Raw genomic sequence first — 19,906 nt, forward strand, 5'->3', positions numbered from 1 at the left:
AGGAAGCACGCCTTTTTATATCTCGTTCCTAATTTAAATGGGATGTCCCAGATAAATAAAAAAAAAAGAAAGCGAATTTGATGATTTGGGTTAAACATTTATTCTACACTTGGTACTTGAATTGGTTGAACTGATGTAAAGCTGATATAGGAAAATACATAAATATGCATATGACGTTAAATTTGATGAGAATTCCCAAGTTTTTACTAATGTTTACACAATCAAGAAAAAATAAACCAAGATCTGCAGTAAAGATGCGATGATACATCGTCCATCGAGAGAAGCATGTCTCAATTGAGCTACGATGATTATGAAATTGACTTGCTTACACTATAGTAAATAGACCGGGTTTTCAGGCCATGCATGTTTCCCTTGTTCGATTTCTCATCATCTAACAAAAGGCGGATGGTGATTAATTTTGTGATTTTTATTTTGTGTTATCTCGATATTATGACTCATACATGATGCATTTTTCTTCCACTGCACTTCTGCTACTGTATCATCGAGAGCAAGAGCATTTTTGTTTCGCACTATGAGCTGTACAATCTGTGAACGCTTTCTAATGCAAGTAAACTTTTTCAACTTCCAGGGTTCTGGAAAAAGAGCCATTTTTCGAAAAATTTGGTACACTTCTGAAGCAGCAGTCCAGTCAGTTTTTGCTGCAAAATAAGCGAGATGTTACACCCCAGGATGAGTCTTTGGAGGCCCAAGAGCTACTCATCACGAATAAGCCGCAACAGATAGAGAATAACATACTTTCTGCTAACTCGACACAAGATCAAGGCATTTACACAAATGATTCTTCTATAGAAGCGACAAATGATGCGGAAACAGTAAGTATGAACCACATAAAAGATCGCTTTGTTTTTGCACAGTCTGATAGCTTGGAGATGACCATCCACGCATAGCGTTATTCTAATTAGAATCAACCCGTGATTGTAGATCTAACGAGAGCAAAGCTGTAATATTTTTAGCTGCAAACGCTTAACAAATGGTTCATTACGTTACGCTTGTCGACGGGTTAAAAATAAATTCATCCTAATGGAATTTCGATCGCATGGTGAATGTATGCCATTTCATTCCTTCCATTTGGTTCATCAAGATAGGTGGGAATGATGTGTTACTTATATAGACTTGGCTTTTGTGCATTTTATAGTAGGTCTCATAGGGAGAGGAAAGCAGATGTCTGAAATACACAGCCTCAGCCGTTCCGTTTTTAAGTGCCATCAAATATTTTATGATAGTTATGATCAATTGACAATTATATAAATTATTTAATAAGATCATAAAACGTACTATCAGGTTGTCAATTTCCTCACATATTCATTGCTCGACGATTTGAAACAAAAGCAGCAGCTCCACGCTTCACCCATCAGTTGTTCTCGGCCTTCCTGGTAGTGCGTCATTCATTATGCTTACATGGCTTCTACGGAAGCGAACAGTCTTTCGTGATACCAAACGATCTGTTAACCACAAACTCCATATGCATGCAAACATAGATGAAGAGATTTTTTTTAAAAAACGGGTGTTATATAAACATATGAAACACTTTTATGAATGAGTTTAATTTTCCCTTCGACGAGCTTTGCCTCCAGAGATTTTATGTCTGCCAGATTCTTGGATTTCCGTTAGCTTCATGAAGCACATTCAAGATCATCCGGAGGGTTTCAATATGCGCGTTGTCACACGATAATCACACGACGGCAAATTAAAAAAGGTTGCGAGTGCGACAAAAGTATATATACCATTTTTAATAAGGGCACCCACACATGATCCGCCATCAAAGTTCCGTGTGCAGAAATATTGTTTCTGAATCACGTCAGTATCTATTGAATCCACCAGCAGGGTTGGCACATTTAATGCTGTAGAATTTTCTGAAAAAGTCTGTATATCTGTATTTATAGCAAACATATCTGTATGAAAAATTAGTATTAAAAAGCTAACGAAAAAAGACGGGTGGGTAATGTCGGGGACATAACCGGAGTGACGTAGGACAAAAAGGGGACAGCTTTTGTTAAATATATATTTTATATTGTTAATATATTGTTTTATTTTCTTCTCCTTCGTGAATACCTACCTATCTACCTGAAAAATGGATTAGTTTACTGTTTACTCTTTATGAATATGTTGATGGTTCTGAAAAGAACCTTTGGTGTTGTGTTTTTGTTGTCACTCGATATTCCCATCTTGTTCGGTTAAACCTTCCTGTTTAGCTATTGCGTTTGCCACTCGCCACAGCTTTCACGGTTGGAAAATTTCTTCCCATCCAGCTTGTGACATATTGTTCAGTAAATTACATTTAATGCGACGTGCCGGAGAAACACTTTGCCACTCACTGAAACTAATTGTTGCCTTGATGAGCGCCGAACCGAAGCTGCTCTGTTCTTGATGCGGGTTTTCTGATTGTCGTGAGCAGCTTTGCAAGCCAACTCGAGCACTCCGACGGCCGAAACTCTATAATCCCTGTTAGGTATACTGGTGCTCCGGCACCAATCCGTTCGGCCTAGTTACCCTTGCGGAGCAATCAGTGAATGCGACCAACAGGGAACTGCACACTTGCACGGTTCGAGTGGGACTTTGCCTTTCCCTTAACTTGTCCTCCTTTGTTACGTCCACGATGCCGATGCCGTACAACCACACGGGTTTACGGTTTGAAAGAAAATAAGATATTTTTTTGGGGTCCGCGTGTTTTATACTCTAGCGGTACACACTCACAGGATAGAGACAAATCGGCAGACTCAGCCAGAGGGGTGAGTCCAACGAGACGAACGAATGAGCGTTAAAAGGGAGCGATGGCAAAAAAAATACATTCCAATTAGCTAAATGTCGAACTAATTGTAAATTGTACTTTCAATCTGGAAACAATTTAAGAATTGGTGAAAATTGAATAATCAGGAAAGTCCCCAACTATCAATAAGCTCAGAACAACTGCCAAATTCACATACTCATCAGATTCTGGCAAACAAATTATGAAAAAAATCAATTTGTGTTTTATTATTATTTTGGATAATGTTTTAGAAAGCATTGAACTGTATTTCCTAAACTCTCTTTTGGAAGGTTTAATGGCCCTGAAAAGCGCCTTGTTTTATGGAATGGTTCCAATTTAGAAAACTTAGTACTCGTGGTTTTGAAAAAAACCATTTTGAACGCCCTCGATGCCTTGTTCTGGATTTGCCACCAAAGCAGTTTGTATAAAGAACAAACTTTTTTCTTCTGCTACCTGATGCCGTTTTGCGATTGCGTTTGCCACTCGCCACTCGCTGCAACTGCCTGTTGTCTTGATGTCCACCGAACCGAATGTGTTCTGTTCCGAATGCGGGTTTTCTTATCGTCGCGAGCAGCTTTGCCAGCTAACTCGATCACTTCGGCGGCCGAAACTATATAACGCCGTCTAGGTGGACTGGTGCACTGGTACTGACGCGCTCGGCCTAGCTACCCTTGCGGGGAACTCCAGATCAACACGGTTCGAGCGGGATTTTGCCTTTCCCTTCATTTTTCCTCCTTTACCATGTCCAGACATGGCTGCTTGGGTTGGTTTGTTGATGTGTTGTGATGCGAACCGATGTGGTGTACGGTTTGAATGAGAATGATCGTTACGGAAGGAAGGAAGGTCTTGTATTATAGAGACTTTAAACTTTTGCAGTTCATTCGTCTCTAGCCTTGAGAAAGGCCCTTTGAAAACTCTACTCTATTTACTCCAGCGCTACCACCTCCACCCTCTTGCCTTGAGAAAGGCACTCGATCCCTCGCCGTCCAGCTCGTCCAGCAACGATGTTGTCCAGTAGGTGTCCACACAAAGAATGATCGTTACGGCAGCGGAGCGGGGATTTTTAAGCTGACTGGCTGGCTCGAGAATTACGCATGTGTGAGACTGCGACCAATGTTTCGTTCATTTTTTTCTTTTTCCTTTCCAATCGTGCTTCATTCTATTTCGCTGCTGCTCTGGTTGCCCGTTTTTGTCGGTACGATTTGAGGAGCACAAAATGGACCAATCAAAAATGGGCACATAGTGCATTTTGACAATGCTTGATATTTCACAATTATTCAATTATTTATCTCAAGAAAAATGAAATGTTATTCGTTATGATAGATGCGTAGATATATTTCCTATCAATTGATGCAAAAACCTTTGCGATCTATTGAGAAATGCTCGAGTTATAAGCGTTCCAAATCTTGCATTTTTTCCTACTTGTTCAGTACCTAGATTTCCATTTCACCCCCTATATCTTCCGGTTAGACGTAGTCCTACGTCAAAATGGAAAGAAAGGTTTATTTTCATTTTGAATTTATTTTCTTATTTATGGGTTATTAAAGTCGTATCAATGCAACAAAATAAATCACAAAAAGGTTTTTCTCTAAATTGTATGATGTTTATGCATGGTTTTGATGAACTTTACCTTCTACCTTCTCATTCTAACAAATGAAAGAATAGCATATCGTTCATTATTTTTATAAATCACTAGCTGACCCGGCAAATGTTGTTCTTACATATGATTTATTTCTAGTGAGTATGTTGAATGTTAAATAAAATATAATTAATGTGTTGTAAGTGTGGTTGAATGTTTTAACGATCAATAAAATTAGTCGAATGTTATCGATGAAAAAATCCAATGAAACGATTTGAACGGAATTAATGTGACTAACATGTAACATTTTTGATCTCTTAAAAATGAAATCTAAAGAGAAAAAAGTAATATATTTTTGTCGTAACGTGAAATCGATATTCATTTCGTTCGAATGCTGTCTCGTTGGTGGAAAATACGCGCTTGTCATGACGGCTAAGTTTATAACTGCTGGGTCTCGTAAATGAGCCTTTTTTTCACATAACGGGTGTTAAATAATAAGAATTTTTTCAATCACATATAAATTTTTTTTTTCATCGATTTCAGTATTTTTTATTAATAACATAATGTATTTTCTTCAAAAAATGTCAGTGAATGTTTGAGTAAGGGCCGTGGTCTGCTGTTCGACGCAACTTTGTCGCGATGCTCTCACAAGAACGTTGTACGGCACTTACGTCCATTTTCCGAATACAATTCCGGATTCTTGTAGTCAGTTGCTTCGTGTCCTTGGCCCTCCAATTGTTTTTATACACTAGGGCACTGAGTGAGCCAAAGAAATCCTCTATTGGGCGGCACTGGGGCAAGTTTGTTGGGTTACGATCTTTCGGTACGAACGGTATCTTTTTCTCCTCAAGATACGCCAGCGTCTTCTTGGCGTAATGGGAAGACGCCTTGTCCGGCCAGAAGACGTACTTCCCATCAGCGTGATGCTCGTTCAAGAACGTCAGCAGGATTTTATCGAGGCACTCTTCTCGATAGATTTGTTGGTTGATTGCTAGACCGCTCGGCTTAAACCAAGGCTTTGAAATTCCCCGGTCGGAAATGGCGATGTACAACATAACCTTTTTTCAAACTTGTGCTTGAACTTGTATTTCACTTCAGGCGGTGTGGATGACTTGTCGCTAGAGTAGTAATTATCATTTCCTGGAATATGCGTCTTGGACAGCAGAAAATAGCTTTCGTTGTCCAGAACGAAAGACGTCCCGTGGTATTTTTTGGTCATCCACCGACACTGTGATTCAACCGTCTCAATCTGCTCCTCCGTGTACTCCGGCGACCTCGTCTACTTCCTGCAGACGATTCCTTCCATCTTGAGGGTCCGATGGATCAATACGTGGGAGCAGCCATATTTCCGACCGGCGTCACGCAGGCTGGTTGCGTCCTTGTTGTCAAACAGCTTCTTTAACGATGTCTTCCTCTGTTTCGTCATTATCGTCACCGGACGACCACTTCCGACCTTCCGCTCTACGTTCAAGGAACCCAGGATACGATATACCGTACTGACAGGTACATTGTCTTCCTTAAAATGTGCCACCGTGAACTTTTTTCCTTGCTGGAAATGCGTTTCGTGAAACCGTACAATGCGTTCGCGGAGCACGTGCTGTTTCGACGCCATTTTTACTTTGACTAAATTCAAACTAGCAAAACCAAACACGCCTACTGTTTCTAGAGAGCCCAAAGAGCAATTTTCGTGGAGAAAGGTATTGAAAAAATTCTCATTTTTTATTTAACACCCGTTAGTGTTTCAAAGAAAAAAAAATGAGTTTGAATTTTACATCAAATACACCATTGATTTTATTGAAAAAACTGCATGATCTTACAAAGTAGATCCTAAAAAGTACGTCTACGTTTAAAAACTTTTCAACTTATTCCTTTTTCAAACAAAATTTTCTGCCGACGCTTTAAAATCGTGGTTTTGTTACATGAAAATGACTCCCGAATTGATATCGTACATTTTTAGCAGTCAAAAAAGTTCAGTATTGCCAGATACCTTTAGAAGGTTTTGGCTAAGTAAAATAATGAAATAACATTTCAAATGCAGCGAAAAGAATATTTTTGTTGGTGTCAATATAATTGCCACTTAAAAAAAGGGTTAAGGCGCACACCGAAGCAATAAGCAACTAGCAAGCTTCTTCTTCTTCAATGGCACTAACGTTCCTAGAGGAACTTCGCCGTCTCAACGTAGTATTACTTGCGTCATTTTTATTAGTACTTAGTTATGATTTCTATGCCAAATAACACGCCTTGAATGCATTCTTAGTGGCAAGCTCTAGAATACGCGTGATCACAGTGCAAGTCGGAGGAAATTTCTTTGACGAAAAATTCCCCCGACCAGAACGGGAATCGAACCCGAACACCCGGCATGTTAGTTATGACGCTAACCACTCAGCCACGGGTGCACAAGCAATCTGCAACACGCAATATGCAACAAGCAACATATTTTGTTTGTGCTTCGCATACCAAAGCATAACAAACGCCTGGCATGAACGAAACTTGCCAAATTATGAATAAGCTCGGTGAATAAGTAGTGCCGGCAAACGACTTATGGAACTAAGAAGGGCGCGACGGAAAGTTAAATTTAAAATTAGGAAAGAAATTGGTGGAAGGAAAGCGATAGAAGTGATATAAGGTTAGTTGGAAATTGAACATGTAAATAAAGGTAGTAACGTTTAGTTCCATTTCACAGAAGATAGGGTCGTAGAACAAAAGAAGGATAAGAAAAAAAATACATTCATTACGATTTGTTCGCTCGTTGGATTCACATGCAGGCTAAAAAGGATCCTTTTCAGGATCACAAAATTATCTTCAATCTAAAGAGTTTATTGTTTTGTTATCACTCGATATCCCCATCTTGTTCGGCTAAACCTTTCTGTTTAACGATTGCATTTGCCGCCAGCCACAGCTTTCACAGTTGGAAAATTTCTTCCCATCCAGCTTGTGACATATTTTACAGTAAATCACATTCAATGACACGTCGCATTACCACCACTCAGTATCGGATTGGAGGTAATTTTAACCTGTAATTGAACATTTGCGATGACAGTGGTACAGTGTCGACTTTCAATGTGGGGTCATAATTTGGATCTCTATGTTTACAAAAATGTCCAACTAAATATGTCGCATTACAATTAGCTAAATGTCGAGATAAGTGTAAATTACTGCACTTTCAATCTAGAAGCAATTTAAGAATTGGTGAAAATCAATAAGCTCAGAACAACTGCCAAATTCACATACTCATCAGATCCTGGCAAACAAATTATGAAAAAATCAATTTGTGTTTTATTATTATTTTGGATAATGTTTTAGAAAGCATTGAACTGTATTTCCTAAACTCTTTTTTGGAAGGTTTAATGGCCCTGAAAAGCGCCTTGTATTATGGAATGGTTCCAATTTAGAAAACTTAGTACTCGTGGTTTTGAAAAAAAAACATTTCGAACGCCCTCGATGCCGCCTTGTTCTGGATTTGCCACCAAAGCAGTTTGTATAAAGAACAAACTTTTTTCTTCTGCTACCTGATGCCGTTTTGCGATTGCGTTTGCCACTCGCCACTCGCTGCAACTGCCTGTTGTCTTGATGTCCACCGAACCGCATGTGTTCTGTTCCGAATGCGGGTTTTCTTATCGTCGCGAGCAGCTTTGCCAGCTAACTCGATCACTTCGGCGGCCGAAACTATATAACGCCGGCTAGGTGGACTGGTGCACTGGTACTAACGCGCTAGGCCTAGCTACCCTTGCGGGGAACTCCAGATCAACACGGTTCGAGCGGGATTTTGCCTTTCCCCTCACTTTTCCTCCTTTACCATGTCCAAACATGGCTGCTTGGGTTGGTTTGTTGATGTGTTGTGATGCGAACCGATGTGGTGTACGGTTTGAATGAGAATGATCGTTACGGCAGCGGAGCGGGGATTTTTAAGCTGACTGGCTGGCTCGAGAATTACGCATGTGTGAGACTGCGACCAATGTTTCGTTCATTTTTTTCTTTTTCCTTTCCAATCGTGCTTCATTCTATTTCGCTGCTGCTCTGGTTGCCCGTTTTGGTCGGTACGATTTGAGGAGCACAAAATGGACCAATCAAAAATGGGCACATAGTGCATTTTGACAATGCTTGATATTTCGCAATTATTCAATTATTTATCTCAAGAAAAATGAATTGTTATTCGTTATGATAGATGCGTAGATATATTTCCTATCAATTGATGCAAAAACCTTTGCGATCTATTGAGAAATGCTCGAGTTATAAGCGTTCCAAATCTTGCATTTTTTCCTACTTGTTCAGTGCCTAGATTTCCATTTCACCCCCTATATCTTCCGGTTAGACGTAGTCCTACGTCAAAACAAGAGGAGAGAAGAAAAATCTGGAAAAAAAGGTAATGGAATATCTGGCCCAGATACTAATACGCTGCACAGGTCCGTCCAGCGAGCCTTTTTCACGTATAGAAGAATTTCATGCCAACTCGACTGGCCGTTTTTTCAAACTGGCGTACACGATATCTCAAGTTCTACTGAGCCGATTCATGTCGAATTCATATGGGTACAATCTACAGGCATCTTTCTATCGCAATAATCTCTAAAAAACGATATTTTTAAAATTTTACTATTTTTAAAAAAAATCGGGAAACTAAGAAAAAACGTTTTAAACCGCATTTTGTTTTTCAAACGACCGCCATTGTGTCAAAAAATATGTTTTTGACTTGTCCGAAATTCATGCGATTGCGGCATCTTTACTGATTCATAATCTGTTCGATTTTTTTTGTTTCAGACAACCAGAAGGGCTGGAAGCGTGTACGCCATGGCATTTCATCAGCTCTTAATTATTCTAGTTATGAATACTTTCACTCCGTTCAATTTTTGTTTTATTGTTAAAAGAATAGGAGAACAAATAATGACATAATGGATGGTAAATATATTCTTTGTTTACGGTTACGGAGCTCAAAAAAACGTCCGAAATTTGGTTTCTACACTAGAATACCCCCTTAAGGCAAAAATTGGTCTTTAGAAAAGTTCAATAATTCTTTTATAATTGAGATCTGACCATAACCGTGGAAGATTTGTGTTATCAAATATGATCCTTAATCACCTGAAATATTCCTCATCAGCTACCTAACAACCCTTACATAACCATATTTCGAACAGTGTTACGTGATATAAAAAATTTCGATATTTCATTCAATTTGTGAGAATATTTTCTCAGCAGTTTGAATATTTTTTTTATTTTTTATAGAAATTTCATTGATTTCTTAAAAAATGTTTCGATGGATCGGCAGGTTTCAGAGTTATGATTTTTTTGGAAAAAAGAACAAATTGAAAAAGGGGAAAATGGGGATAGCGGCTGATTAATTCGGCATTGAATTGTTCTCTAGTAAACTATTCGAATTGCATTGGTAATATTCGGATAATCGCTTGGTGTCAGATTCGGACTATATGGTGAATGCATCAAAACATCCCAATCAAGCTTTCATATTGCTTCGACAACTCGCAAGCAGATCGGTCGAACTATATTAGATCCGATACAGGTGTTTTTTTTACATCCGTTTCTAGTGTGTATTTTTTCATCTAGTGCGCTGCGAGCGAAGTAAAGCTCATAAAAAGTGGTGCGCTTTCGAGACAATCCGGCAGCAAGTCACATCTTCACACACGCTACACAGCAGCGGAAAGTAGAAGTTTATTTCCCTATTACTTCTTCCATCATTCTGCATAGCTTCTGTGCACGATTTACACCATTATTAAAACTTTGTGTTTACCTAATCGGCAAGCGTTGGCATTAGGAGTGTCCATTTTGATACATCACCGTTGAACTTTTATTGGTACTTTTTTCATTTTCAAATTACAGGCCAGAAGGGTCGCCTCTATAGCGTGGTTCCCTAGCGTTTATCATAGAAGGGATAATTGTTAGTGGGAAGGGGTAAAAATCAGGACTCACTGTGGTAAGTGATGTGATTATGTAAACGCGATCTATCGACCATTCAACAAAACTTAATTTTGAAAATATCATATCTCAACACGCGGCAGAGATCTTTAGGTATCTTTAGAAGGAAAACTTGTTACATTAATTAGATTTTCAATTTCTCGCACATATTTGGTATCGAAATCCAATCGCAGCAGCGAAGTTTTAACTGCGGGGAAACCTGAGAAGAACTCATCTAGAAACAATCGTCCTCTATTATAATATAAATTAACACACTAAAGCTACTATATTCATACTAGTTCCATATTTTGGTTAGATTTGATGAACCTCTGCGCGAAAATGGGGCCACTCGAATCGTATGCAATTGGGAGAAGTAAACAGCTACACAGAATTGCACCGGTGCGGCTGTCAGTATCCCCTCGCGCCACCCGAAATCGGCCACACCCAGCGAACAAAATAATCAGTCTCCCTACCTCAGCTATCGTACAATCAAACCATCATATGTACTCCGATTCAGCATAACTGCACTCAAGGCTACTTTGACAGTGGATCCGAGCTCACACAAAAATTTGACTGCACAATTGACGAAAAAAACAAACCACTCTGCCCGCTCGAAGCAGCGAGTCCGAACAAAGCGAGGGAAAGCAATGCATCCACACCAATACCACTCAATGCAGCTGCAATCCCACGACCGTACACGTCTCGTACGGCCACACTCTCGCACACAGTCGCATCCACCATCACAGTACACGAGAGTGTGTGTGAACACTGAATCTGATTTTAAAATCCGAGTTCCTCGACCCTTTGAAAACAAGGCTCAACATAGAATCGATGAGGAAAGACATTCGAAATTATAATTCTGCGACCACCTTATTTGGAATCCAGAATTAAAAAAAAAACAACAAAGTTTAAAGTGCAGCTGAAACTCAAAAAAAAAATTTAAAAAAATACAAATACATACAAACACATATACAAACATTTGCGAACAGTAGGGTTGAGTGACCAAATCCTTCTCCTCTATTTTCCAAGTCATTCTGTATGCAGAGAATAATAATTTTTGGGCAACAATACAAGCTAATCACAATCTACACAAACGACTTACGCAACATAAAGTGAATTCTAACAACTCCATAATGTGAGGCACATCCTGGAGTTCGGAGTCAGTCATTTACAAGATGAATTCACATGGCAGTTTACATTGTAGAAACTGCTGCAGCCCAGTTAACGCACCCCCAATCTGATACCAGCCCAGTTGAAGAACACCCAGTTAGTGAACGATTACTGTGCTGTACTGTAATACAAATGAAACAACTTACACCTATCAACAGTGAAACCGAACATTAGAGACGCACTCGCTAGAGAGGATGATAGGTTAAGAGAGAAAGGAAAGCCACCAGCCCACAAGTGAATCTCAATGAAATGAAAACGTAAATCTCTACCCACACCCACAGGAACCCACAATAAATTAAATGTAATGTTTATAATATGTATGAGATAGGAATGAAAAATAAAACTTTGCTCGTATCCTCAGTCCAGCGATGTCAGCGCTTCCTTTCGATGTGATACGTTCACTACGACGGTGCAATAAAAACGAAAAAACATCTTCATACTCGTTAGAAAACTCCAAATCAATCACATGAAGCTAAGCATAGATTTTCCCATAACATATATTTGTAAACAGTCTTCGCGAAACCGATTACGCGGCGATAAAAACACAACACGCATTTGAGAGCGCGAGAACTGAGAGCGTGACGAACAAGAGCACATTGCGAGAGGGCCAACAATTAGGAGCACAACGTTAGAGAAAATTCTAACTAACAAACAAATACGAGCCGAAAAAATGGCTTCTCTCGATCTGTTGAGCCACTTTTTATTTTTATTTCAGTATAAAACATGGAATTCAACCGAATTTCACTGGTTTTCATTCCACTAGAACAATGTTCATCAGTTTCACTGGTCATGACACTTTCAAACGGCAGGAATCGGAAGCACATAAAGGTCAAAGCACGGAGCGCAAAAACATGCGTCCACTCCAGTACACTACTCAACCCGAACTCCAGGAGGATGAAACAGAACTTGACGAAGAAAATTCTGTAAACGAAATAGAAAGCTCCGAAGATGAGGAAACTGACGAAAAGCAGGATTTTCGTCTAAAAGAATACCCTGATGGCGCCAAAGACCCATTTATCGTATACTTTAGACGAAAATCCAAACCTCTTAACGTCATTCGCATCTCAAAAGAATTGACACAGAATTTTTCCGATGTTACCGAGATTACTCGGATGGGGTCAGACAAATTACGAGTTGTCGTCTCCAGCAGGACCCAAGCGAATAAAATAACGCGCTGTGATCTCTTTGCGGTTGAGTATCGCGTATACGTACCCTGTTGCAACGTTGAAATAGACGGGGTAATAAACGAAAAGGGTTTGACTCGAAAAGAGATAATCGATGGTGTCGGTCGCTTCAAGAACTCTTCACTTAAAAGTGTGAAGATTGTTGCATGCGATCGACTGAAATCTGTGTCACTTAAAAATGACAAAAGAATTTTCAATCGAACAAACTCTTTTCGTGTGACATTTGAGAGTTCCGCCCATCCAAACTACGTTGCAATAGGTGCACTTCGTTTACCTGTTCGGTTGTTTGTACCCCGGGTAATGAAATGCAACAAATGCATGCAACTCGGTCACACGGCCGCATTTTGTTGCAATAAAAAACGCTGTATTTGTAAATTGTTAGAGAAAATTATTCTATTTCGTTTGGACAAGTGGCTCGAAACAAACAATTTGCTGTCAAATACGCAGTTTGGCTTCCGCCGAGGTAAAGGGACGAACGATTGTCTCGCGCTGCTATCTTCTGAAATCCAAATCGCATTTGCTCGAAAACAACAAAAGGGGCATTTGATTCAATTTCCATGGAAATTCTCTCATAGAAGCTTCATAATCGTGGACTTTCACCAAGTCTCAATAATTTCCTGTACAATTTTCTGTCAGAAAAGCACATGTTTTTCTCTCATGGCAGCTCGAAATCTTCTCGTTACAGTTTTATGGGCCTACCGCAAGGCTCCTGCCTAAGCCCCCTCTTGTACAGTTTTAACGTCAATGATATGGATGATTGTCTAACTAGAGACTGCACGCTGAGACAACTTGCAGACGATGGAGTCATTTCCATCACGGGTACTAATCCCGTCGTTCTGCAAAAGTCGTTGCAAAATACCCTGAACAATCTGTTCATTATCCGTGCCTCTTTCAAACTCAAAGATGGATCATTGAAACATTGCCCATCGACCATTATTTTATTTTTTTCAGACAGTCTCAGCTCAATAGAGACAATCCGCTCAATGAAAGTTGATAAACGCTCATCTTATTTCCTAACAAGAATAAGACATCTATTGAGTGTTTTGGTCGAAAAATTATTCAAGATTACCTTAGCATGGGTTCCCTCTCATTGCTCGATTCCGGGGAATGAGAAAGCGGATCGCATTGGGCTCGCAGCAAGCAATCTATGTGATTGTGGCGATGGCTACCACGACATCGAGCATGTTGTGCTGCCCGCTCTCAGCTCTCCAGAGCATTGAGGGCACAAGGCAGATAATCGGATATCCCCGTCCGGGATATCTTAGGTAGCCGTGATCCTGATCTTCTGATTTACCTATACCTGTTCCTCAGAAACGCCGATGTCAACGTTTAATGATGTCTCCTTCGTTGTGTTCCTGTTTCATATCCCTCTTATCCGATCTATAAACTTTTACTTAATCGTGGCAATACATACACACACTCTTTACAGATACATGGACCGAAGGTTGTGCAGTCCACTGATGATTCAACAAGAGCCAAAGGTTGTACCGCTCATGACAACTCTACACGAGCTGATGATTGCGCCGGCTAGGGATCATTCTATCCTGGATTCCTCGAGTCGAAAAAGACGCACCACGCTAGATATGGGGTGCAGACTAGGAGGGCGTTGCTGATTAACGGTCAGCTGAATCCCAACAGGGAGTATCCCGTGTCGGGCACACGTACAGAGCATTGAAGACTGCAACATCCCAATTATGAGAACACTTGTAATACTAACCTCGAGCCAACCGCGAGTAATCGGTTACATATTACTAACATAGTTATAAGCAAACATTGTCGAAATATTGAACTCCCGGCCCCGTTAGGCTGACGCCGCGCTGAGCCTTAATAAAAATATATATTTTGGATAAAAAAGAAGCTTTCGGAATTGTGTGGCCTTGTGTTGTCCCGATGAAATTCATCGCCTTTTCGTTGGCCAATTCTGGACGTTTCCTAAATACCAGCTGTTTGTGAATTCAGAATTCTGTGTCATCTATACTTCTGATATGACTATCTGAAGTAGATCTGGCTCAGAAATATTTGCAAACTAAAGGATTGGGTAAGGTTGTGGACCAGAATCAATGTACTGGTAATTTTTTCTTGCCGTGATAAGAAACAGTCTAGTTGAAGACCATATTTTATTATATATTATATATTTTGTCCTAGTAGCACACCAACTTCACATTATCCTTTATTGCCGTCACTGTAATAATCATCATTACATCCCGTGACCTCGAGTAATAATTTCAAAAAAATACGGGTGTTTTTTTCTATACAATTACCAAAACTTTAGTAAAATTTTATGTTGGTTTGATTAATATTCAATTTTCTTTGGTCAAACAGGTTAAAGAACTGTACGAAAAGGTTCTACTCGAAATAATTAACGGCAAATTTGAGAAGCAGGATCTCTCGGAGAAGGTGATGTTCTCGTACGCTCAAGACGTCTTCAAACTCAACGAAAAGACACACGATGAGATTCTGAAGCATGCTAGATTGAAACCAATGTCCGAGGTGTTCCTCCGAGTTGAAATAATCGAAGCCAAGCTCACCGAACGTCCGGATGTACCTACTGGATGTAACCCGTTTGTTATCTTGTACCTGCAATCCGGATTGCCAGATATCGTAAGAAGCTCCATCCTAGAATCAACTAATAATCCTGTCTGGAAGGAATGTTTCACGCTGTAAGTATTGAGTAGCTGTGCAAAAAAGTGGGCTATTCAGCTAAAAGTGGTGTTGTTTCAGGCCAACCAGTGAGAACAGTAAAGACAACTTAATTCTTGAATTGTTTCATCATGATGTCGATATTACAAAAATTAGCAAGACCATTAGAATATGTCGAAAATATGCATTCAGCTGTGTTAGGCCAAGAACATCATATCAAAAATTGATAGGAAGAACAAGTATTCCTATAGAAGTAAGTATTTCAGTACATTTTAACACTAGGATACTAGCTTCAAAATGTTGTGCTTTATTACAGTCAATCAGCTCGTCTGGACTAGTGATGTGGTACACATTGAACAAAAAGAGGCATACCGATCCCCAAGGAACCATCAAACTTAAATTCCACTTCAGTTCCGCTCAAAATAAACTAAAGGCTATTGAAGAACACACAATGTTGATAAAAATGTTTCTCGAGTATGAACTTAATAGTTCTAGTGTAGCCCGGTATTGGTGGTCGGGTAAATTTACCGCTGCAGGGGAAGCCATACTCAAACAGCACGCCATCTGTGCTGACATAAATGAAAGTGAAAAAAATCTCATCCATTGGAATGCGTATACATCGATACATGTGACTTATCCCATATCATTTACACTTTTTGAAAATTTACTAAACAAAATATGCATACTAGTGAGTAAGGACTGTGTTTCTGGAGATGATTTAAAGAGATTCTGGGGTGGTGTTAAGAAATTGCTACCCTCTTGCTTTGCTGTGATAATAAAACTAAGAAAGCGTATAGCCGGTGATAAAGACATTTTGAAGACTGTTACTTCGGTGCTCAACATTCTAGTCAGAGTGGACAGCATAAGGGAAACTTGTGATATTGAACTGTTCTCCCCGGAAGATTACGAGTGAGTATTTACAATATATATGATATCTATTACTAACCAACGATTACCAGGCATTTCAAACATAAGATCGAACATAATCCAAGCATTTCGATCCGAGAGATGACATTGCTGGCAGTTAGAGCAGGGGCCAAATGTTGGTTCGACCAATCCGTAACAAACAGCATCAAATCGACGTTTTCTGATGAAGAAAAATTGCACAACTTTATTCTGCTAATCCAACTTCTCCAGAATGATATAAAGCGTGCGTCCACTTATTACAATGCTCCATTTAAAAGGTAGGATTTATCATTTTTGGTTACGATAAAAAAATATAATGTTTCCTTCCAGTATCATAGATATCGAATATACTCGTGAGCTGTGCAAACAGCATGAAACAAGTATTGTCACCCATATCAAACCACCGGTGGAAAAAATATGCAAAGGATTTAAAAAGCTCACAATACGGTTGGACCAACACAATCGAATTGGTGAGATGGAAGCCTTGGATATGAGTTCCAAACTTTTCGAGCTATATATCATTATAAAGCTATTTATCGAAGAAACTGACAGAGAGATCAAATGTGCCCACAACACGGATATAATCAACTATCATGCTTGGTTCATTGGCGGGGTTTCGCATTGGAGCGATGTATTCGCCTTGAAGGCTCTGGCTAGAATAAGTCAAGCCATCGATGTTGATTCGCTTGTGGCTGAGGAGAATGTGGAACCGAAGCAGTCTTCTTCGGCTGTAGAGTTTTCGAACATTGTTCTCCAAATGAAAACCTTCTGGGAGCAGCTGGCTTGGCCTGATCAGAATGATCTCAATCGATTTCTGAAAAGAAGCTTAGGGGTAAGTAGTTTTATTCACTTCTTCAGGAAATCAGATGCAATTGAAGGACACAATTCATATTGTTTTGTTTTTTGTTTGTTTTCTTTCGCTCTAAAAGTAATCTATATTCGATTCAGTTTCATAAGAGCTGTTATTAGTGGTTTTGTGTTAGTAATATACGTCCATTATTTTCTGTATGAAGGATGAACATTGAATTTCACAGATTTTTGAGTTCTACGGTCAATGGTCTGTACTTACAAATTTTGCGATCATGGCACTTCTCCAAATTTTGGTTCAGTGGGATAAAAACGTTGTTGATGGTGACTTGTTGGTCGTTCTTGTCGTAAACCATCATATCTGTACGCTATGTTTAGGAAGGATAGTCTGGGCAGTTTCTCATAATGTGTTCTATAGTCTCTCCTTATAGCTAACACATCCGGAATAGGTCTCTAGCGACTTGAAACCAGATGTGTCGCCAGCAGTTTCTGGTTGGCATAATATTGTCCTGAGTGGGATGTCGGCTTCAATTACTAAAGAAAGTTCACCACGCAGCGAACAAGTTGCTGAAGTTAGAGAGCATAAACGTCTGCTGGACTGTGGGGCGTTTTAGAATTGTTCCGCCTGTTCCCAAGCAACTGGAGAGATATTTCAGAAGTTTAAACATCGGTCACCTGGCGAGAGACAGCTTGGAGCCAGATAGACTGTGCATGAAATGCAGAATGGAGGGACACTTTGCCAGCGACTGCAAGGGGCAACCAAGGTATATGCTCAGCGAAAAAGAGCACAGTAATGACCCTACGACAGAAGGTTTCAATTGCCCTGTGTACAAACAGGCAAGGGCAAGCCAACAGGGAGCTGCCTGCCTAAACTAGCACTTCGGGTCTTGGTCCCTGTCCCTGTCGTAGAAGGCGACTAATCGGGCGACAACGTCAGTAAGGGCTCTGTAAAGCCTATGAAGACTGCACGGGGAAAATACCGTGTACAGGAGCAACGAAAGGTGTGCCCGGCACATCAGGAAGGACGCCAGTAAGATGCTGATTACGACATACTGGTACGACACGGAAAACGGACATGGTCAGGAAATGATTTACGTTCGACGCAACAGGCTGACAGTCGTGATATCCTGTTCCCTGAGTGAGGAAGGGTGACACCTTCCTGGAACATGGCAGGCAGAAAACATGAATAGTTGCAATAAAACCCCAACAAACGATAGAGAGCGATGAGATGATGCTGCAGATGAGAGCAGAGGGTGCTGAAAAGGTTCTGCTCGAGGCCAAGGAGAAAACCGTCGAGATACTGGAGACGCCGAATGGAGAAATACTTTCATTGCATAGGCTTCAGTCACCAGATGAAAAACTGCGGTGGTTTTGACAGATCCATACTGTGCAGGAAGTGCGGCGAGGAGGGTCACGTTGCTAGAGACTGCACAAAGCAACCAAGGTGCATGCTGTGCAATGAGAAGGACGGAAACGACCACGTCACGGGTAGCTTCAAATGTCCGGTGTACAAAAAGGCGATGGCGGGTTCCCAGATTAACCTCAATCATTGTGACATAGCACAGCAATTGTTGTGGCAGTCAGTAATTGAAACTAACTTCGAGGGGGGCAGTGAAATACCTCGGAGTTATGCGTTGAAAACCCATGATGTGCATGAGCACAGCCGCCCCCTGGAGTAGTCACCTAGATGTGGTCCCAAGGGGAATGAGGCAACAAGTAGAGGGCTTGGTTTTAGTGGGTGAGAGCCCCACTCGACGTCTGGGTTAACCCTTCCCAGATAAGGCTGGTAGAGCGTTCCTCACCTCTAAAAAAAGCCAACAGTGATGGAGATAACCCAAATTAACCTCAACCATTGTGTAAGAAATTGTCGCGAATTTCCGGTTCATTAACGTGTATTTATCAGTCGGAAATTTGCGACAATTTAAAAAATCCGTTTAGTTCCTTGCTACAATTCCTAATTTATGCGGGCTGGGTTTTTTTCCGTCCTGAACTTATACGGTTCGTTATTTTTTGGGGATCAGTTATACTTTTTGTTAATTATTGAATCATATAAATACAATCTTTTTCACCTCTACTTACAATGAAATCGTTTTGTTTTGATCGAGTCTCTGATTGACCCTTCTCTACACCAAGTCGCTAGAGTGAGGTTTGCCACATTCCGCAGGGGTGTGACACATTGTGACACCGTACAAAAACTGTTATGGCAGTCAATGACAGGAACAAACTATGATGTCGCAATTATCACAGAGCCGTATCGCGTTCCCTCCGGTAACGGCAATTAGGAGACGGATAAAGTAGGAATGGCCGCCATTCAAGTCATGGGCCGTTATCCCATTCAGGAGGCAGTCTAGAGGTCTATCGAGGGTTTCGTGATCACAAAAATCAACGAAATTTTTATCTGCAGTTGCTACGCACCTCCCAGATGGACGATAGACCAGTTCCACTACACGCTGGATGTCCTTACCGAGGAGCTCGCCGAACGAAGACCAGTCGTTATAGGAGGCGATTTCAATGCTTGGACAGTAGAGTAGGGGAGCAGATGCACAAACGCGAGAGGGACTAGTTTACTAGAAGCTCTGGGCAAGTTGGATGTGGTCCTGTGCAACGAGGGCACTACTAGTACCTTCCGCCGAGATGGTCGAGAATCCATCATCGAGCTGACTTTCTGCAGTCCATCGTTAATGACAAAAATGCGGTGGAGGGTATGCGAAGGATACACTCACAGTGACACAGTTACCATCAAGCTATCCTTTACCATTGACCAACGTACTCTGTCGCAGTACGGATAAATAACTTTTTCATCGAAGCACTACGCGTGGAGAGCGGTGTGTTGAACATAAACGCGGATAAACTGACGGAAACACTGATATGTTCTGGACAGCAATGCAGAAATGTCTAGCTACTCTAGCGTCTAGCGTCTAGCGAATGCTATTTTCCGGATCGATTGAAGGT

General features: G+C 40.6%; 1 protein-coding gene across 4 annotated transcripts in view; it reads left to right on the forward strand.

Annotated features, from left to right (window-relative positions):
• The window catches only part of LOC129767147 (protein unc-13 homolog 4B-like), a 77,789-nt gene that overhangs the window by 53,388 nt on the left and 4,495 nt on the right, over positions 1 to 19,906 (forward strand). For 2 of the 4 annotated variants that reach the window (XM_055767770.1, XM_055767782.1), the window contains 6 exons: positions 590 to 833; positions 14,924 to 15,261; positions 15,323 to 15,494; positions 15,558 to 16,150; positions 16,201 to 16,425; positions 16,478 to 16,979. In XM_055767770.1, the coding sequence (XP_055623745.1) occupies positions 590 to 833; positions 14,924 to 15,261; positions 15,323 to 15,494; positions 15,558 to 16,150; positions 16,201 to 16,425; positions 16,478 to 16,979 (2,074 nt within the window). The remainder of the gene's footprint in view (positions 1 to 589; positions 834 to 14,923; positions 15,262 to 15,322; positions 15,495 to 15,557; positions 16,151 to 16,200; positions 16,426 to 16,477; positions 16,980 to 19,906) is intronic. The other 2 variants (XM_055767775.1, XM_055767788.1) reach the window with 1 other exon arrangement.

This window comes from Toxorhynchites rutilus, chromosome 1 (genome assembly GCF_029784135.1).
Source record: "Toxorhynchites rutilus septentrionalis strain SRP chromosome 1, ASM2978413v1, whole genome shotgun sequence".
In the NCBI taxonomy this organism is placed as follows: Eukaryota; Metazoa; Arthropoda; class Insecta; order Diptera; family Culicidae; genus Toxorhynchites; species Toxorhynchites rutilus.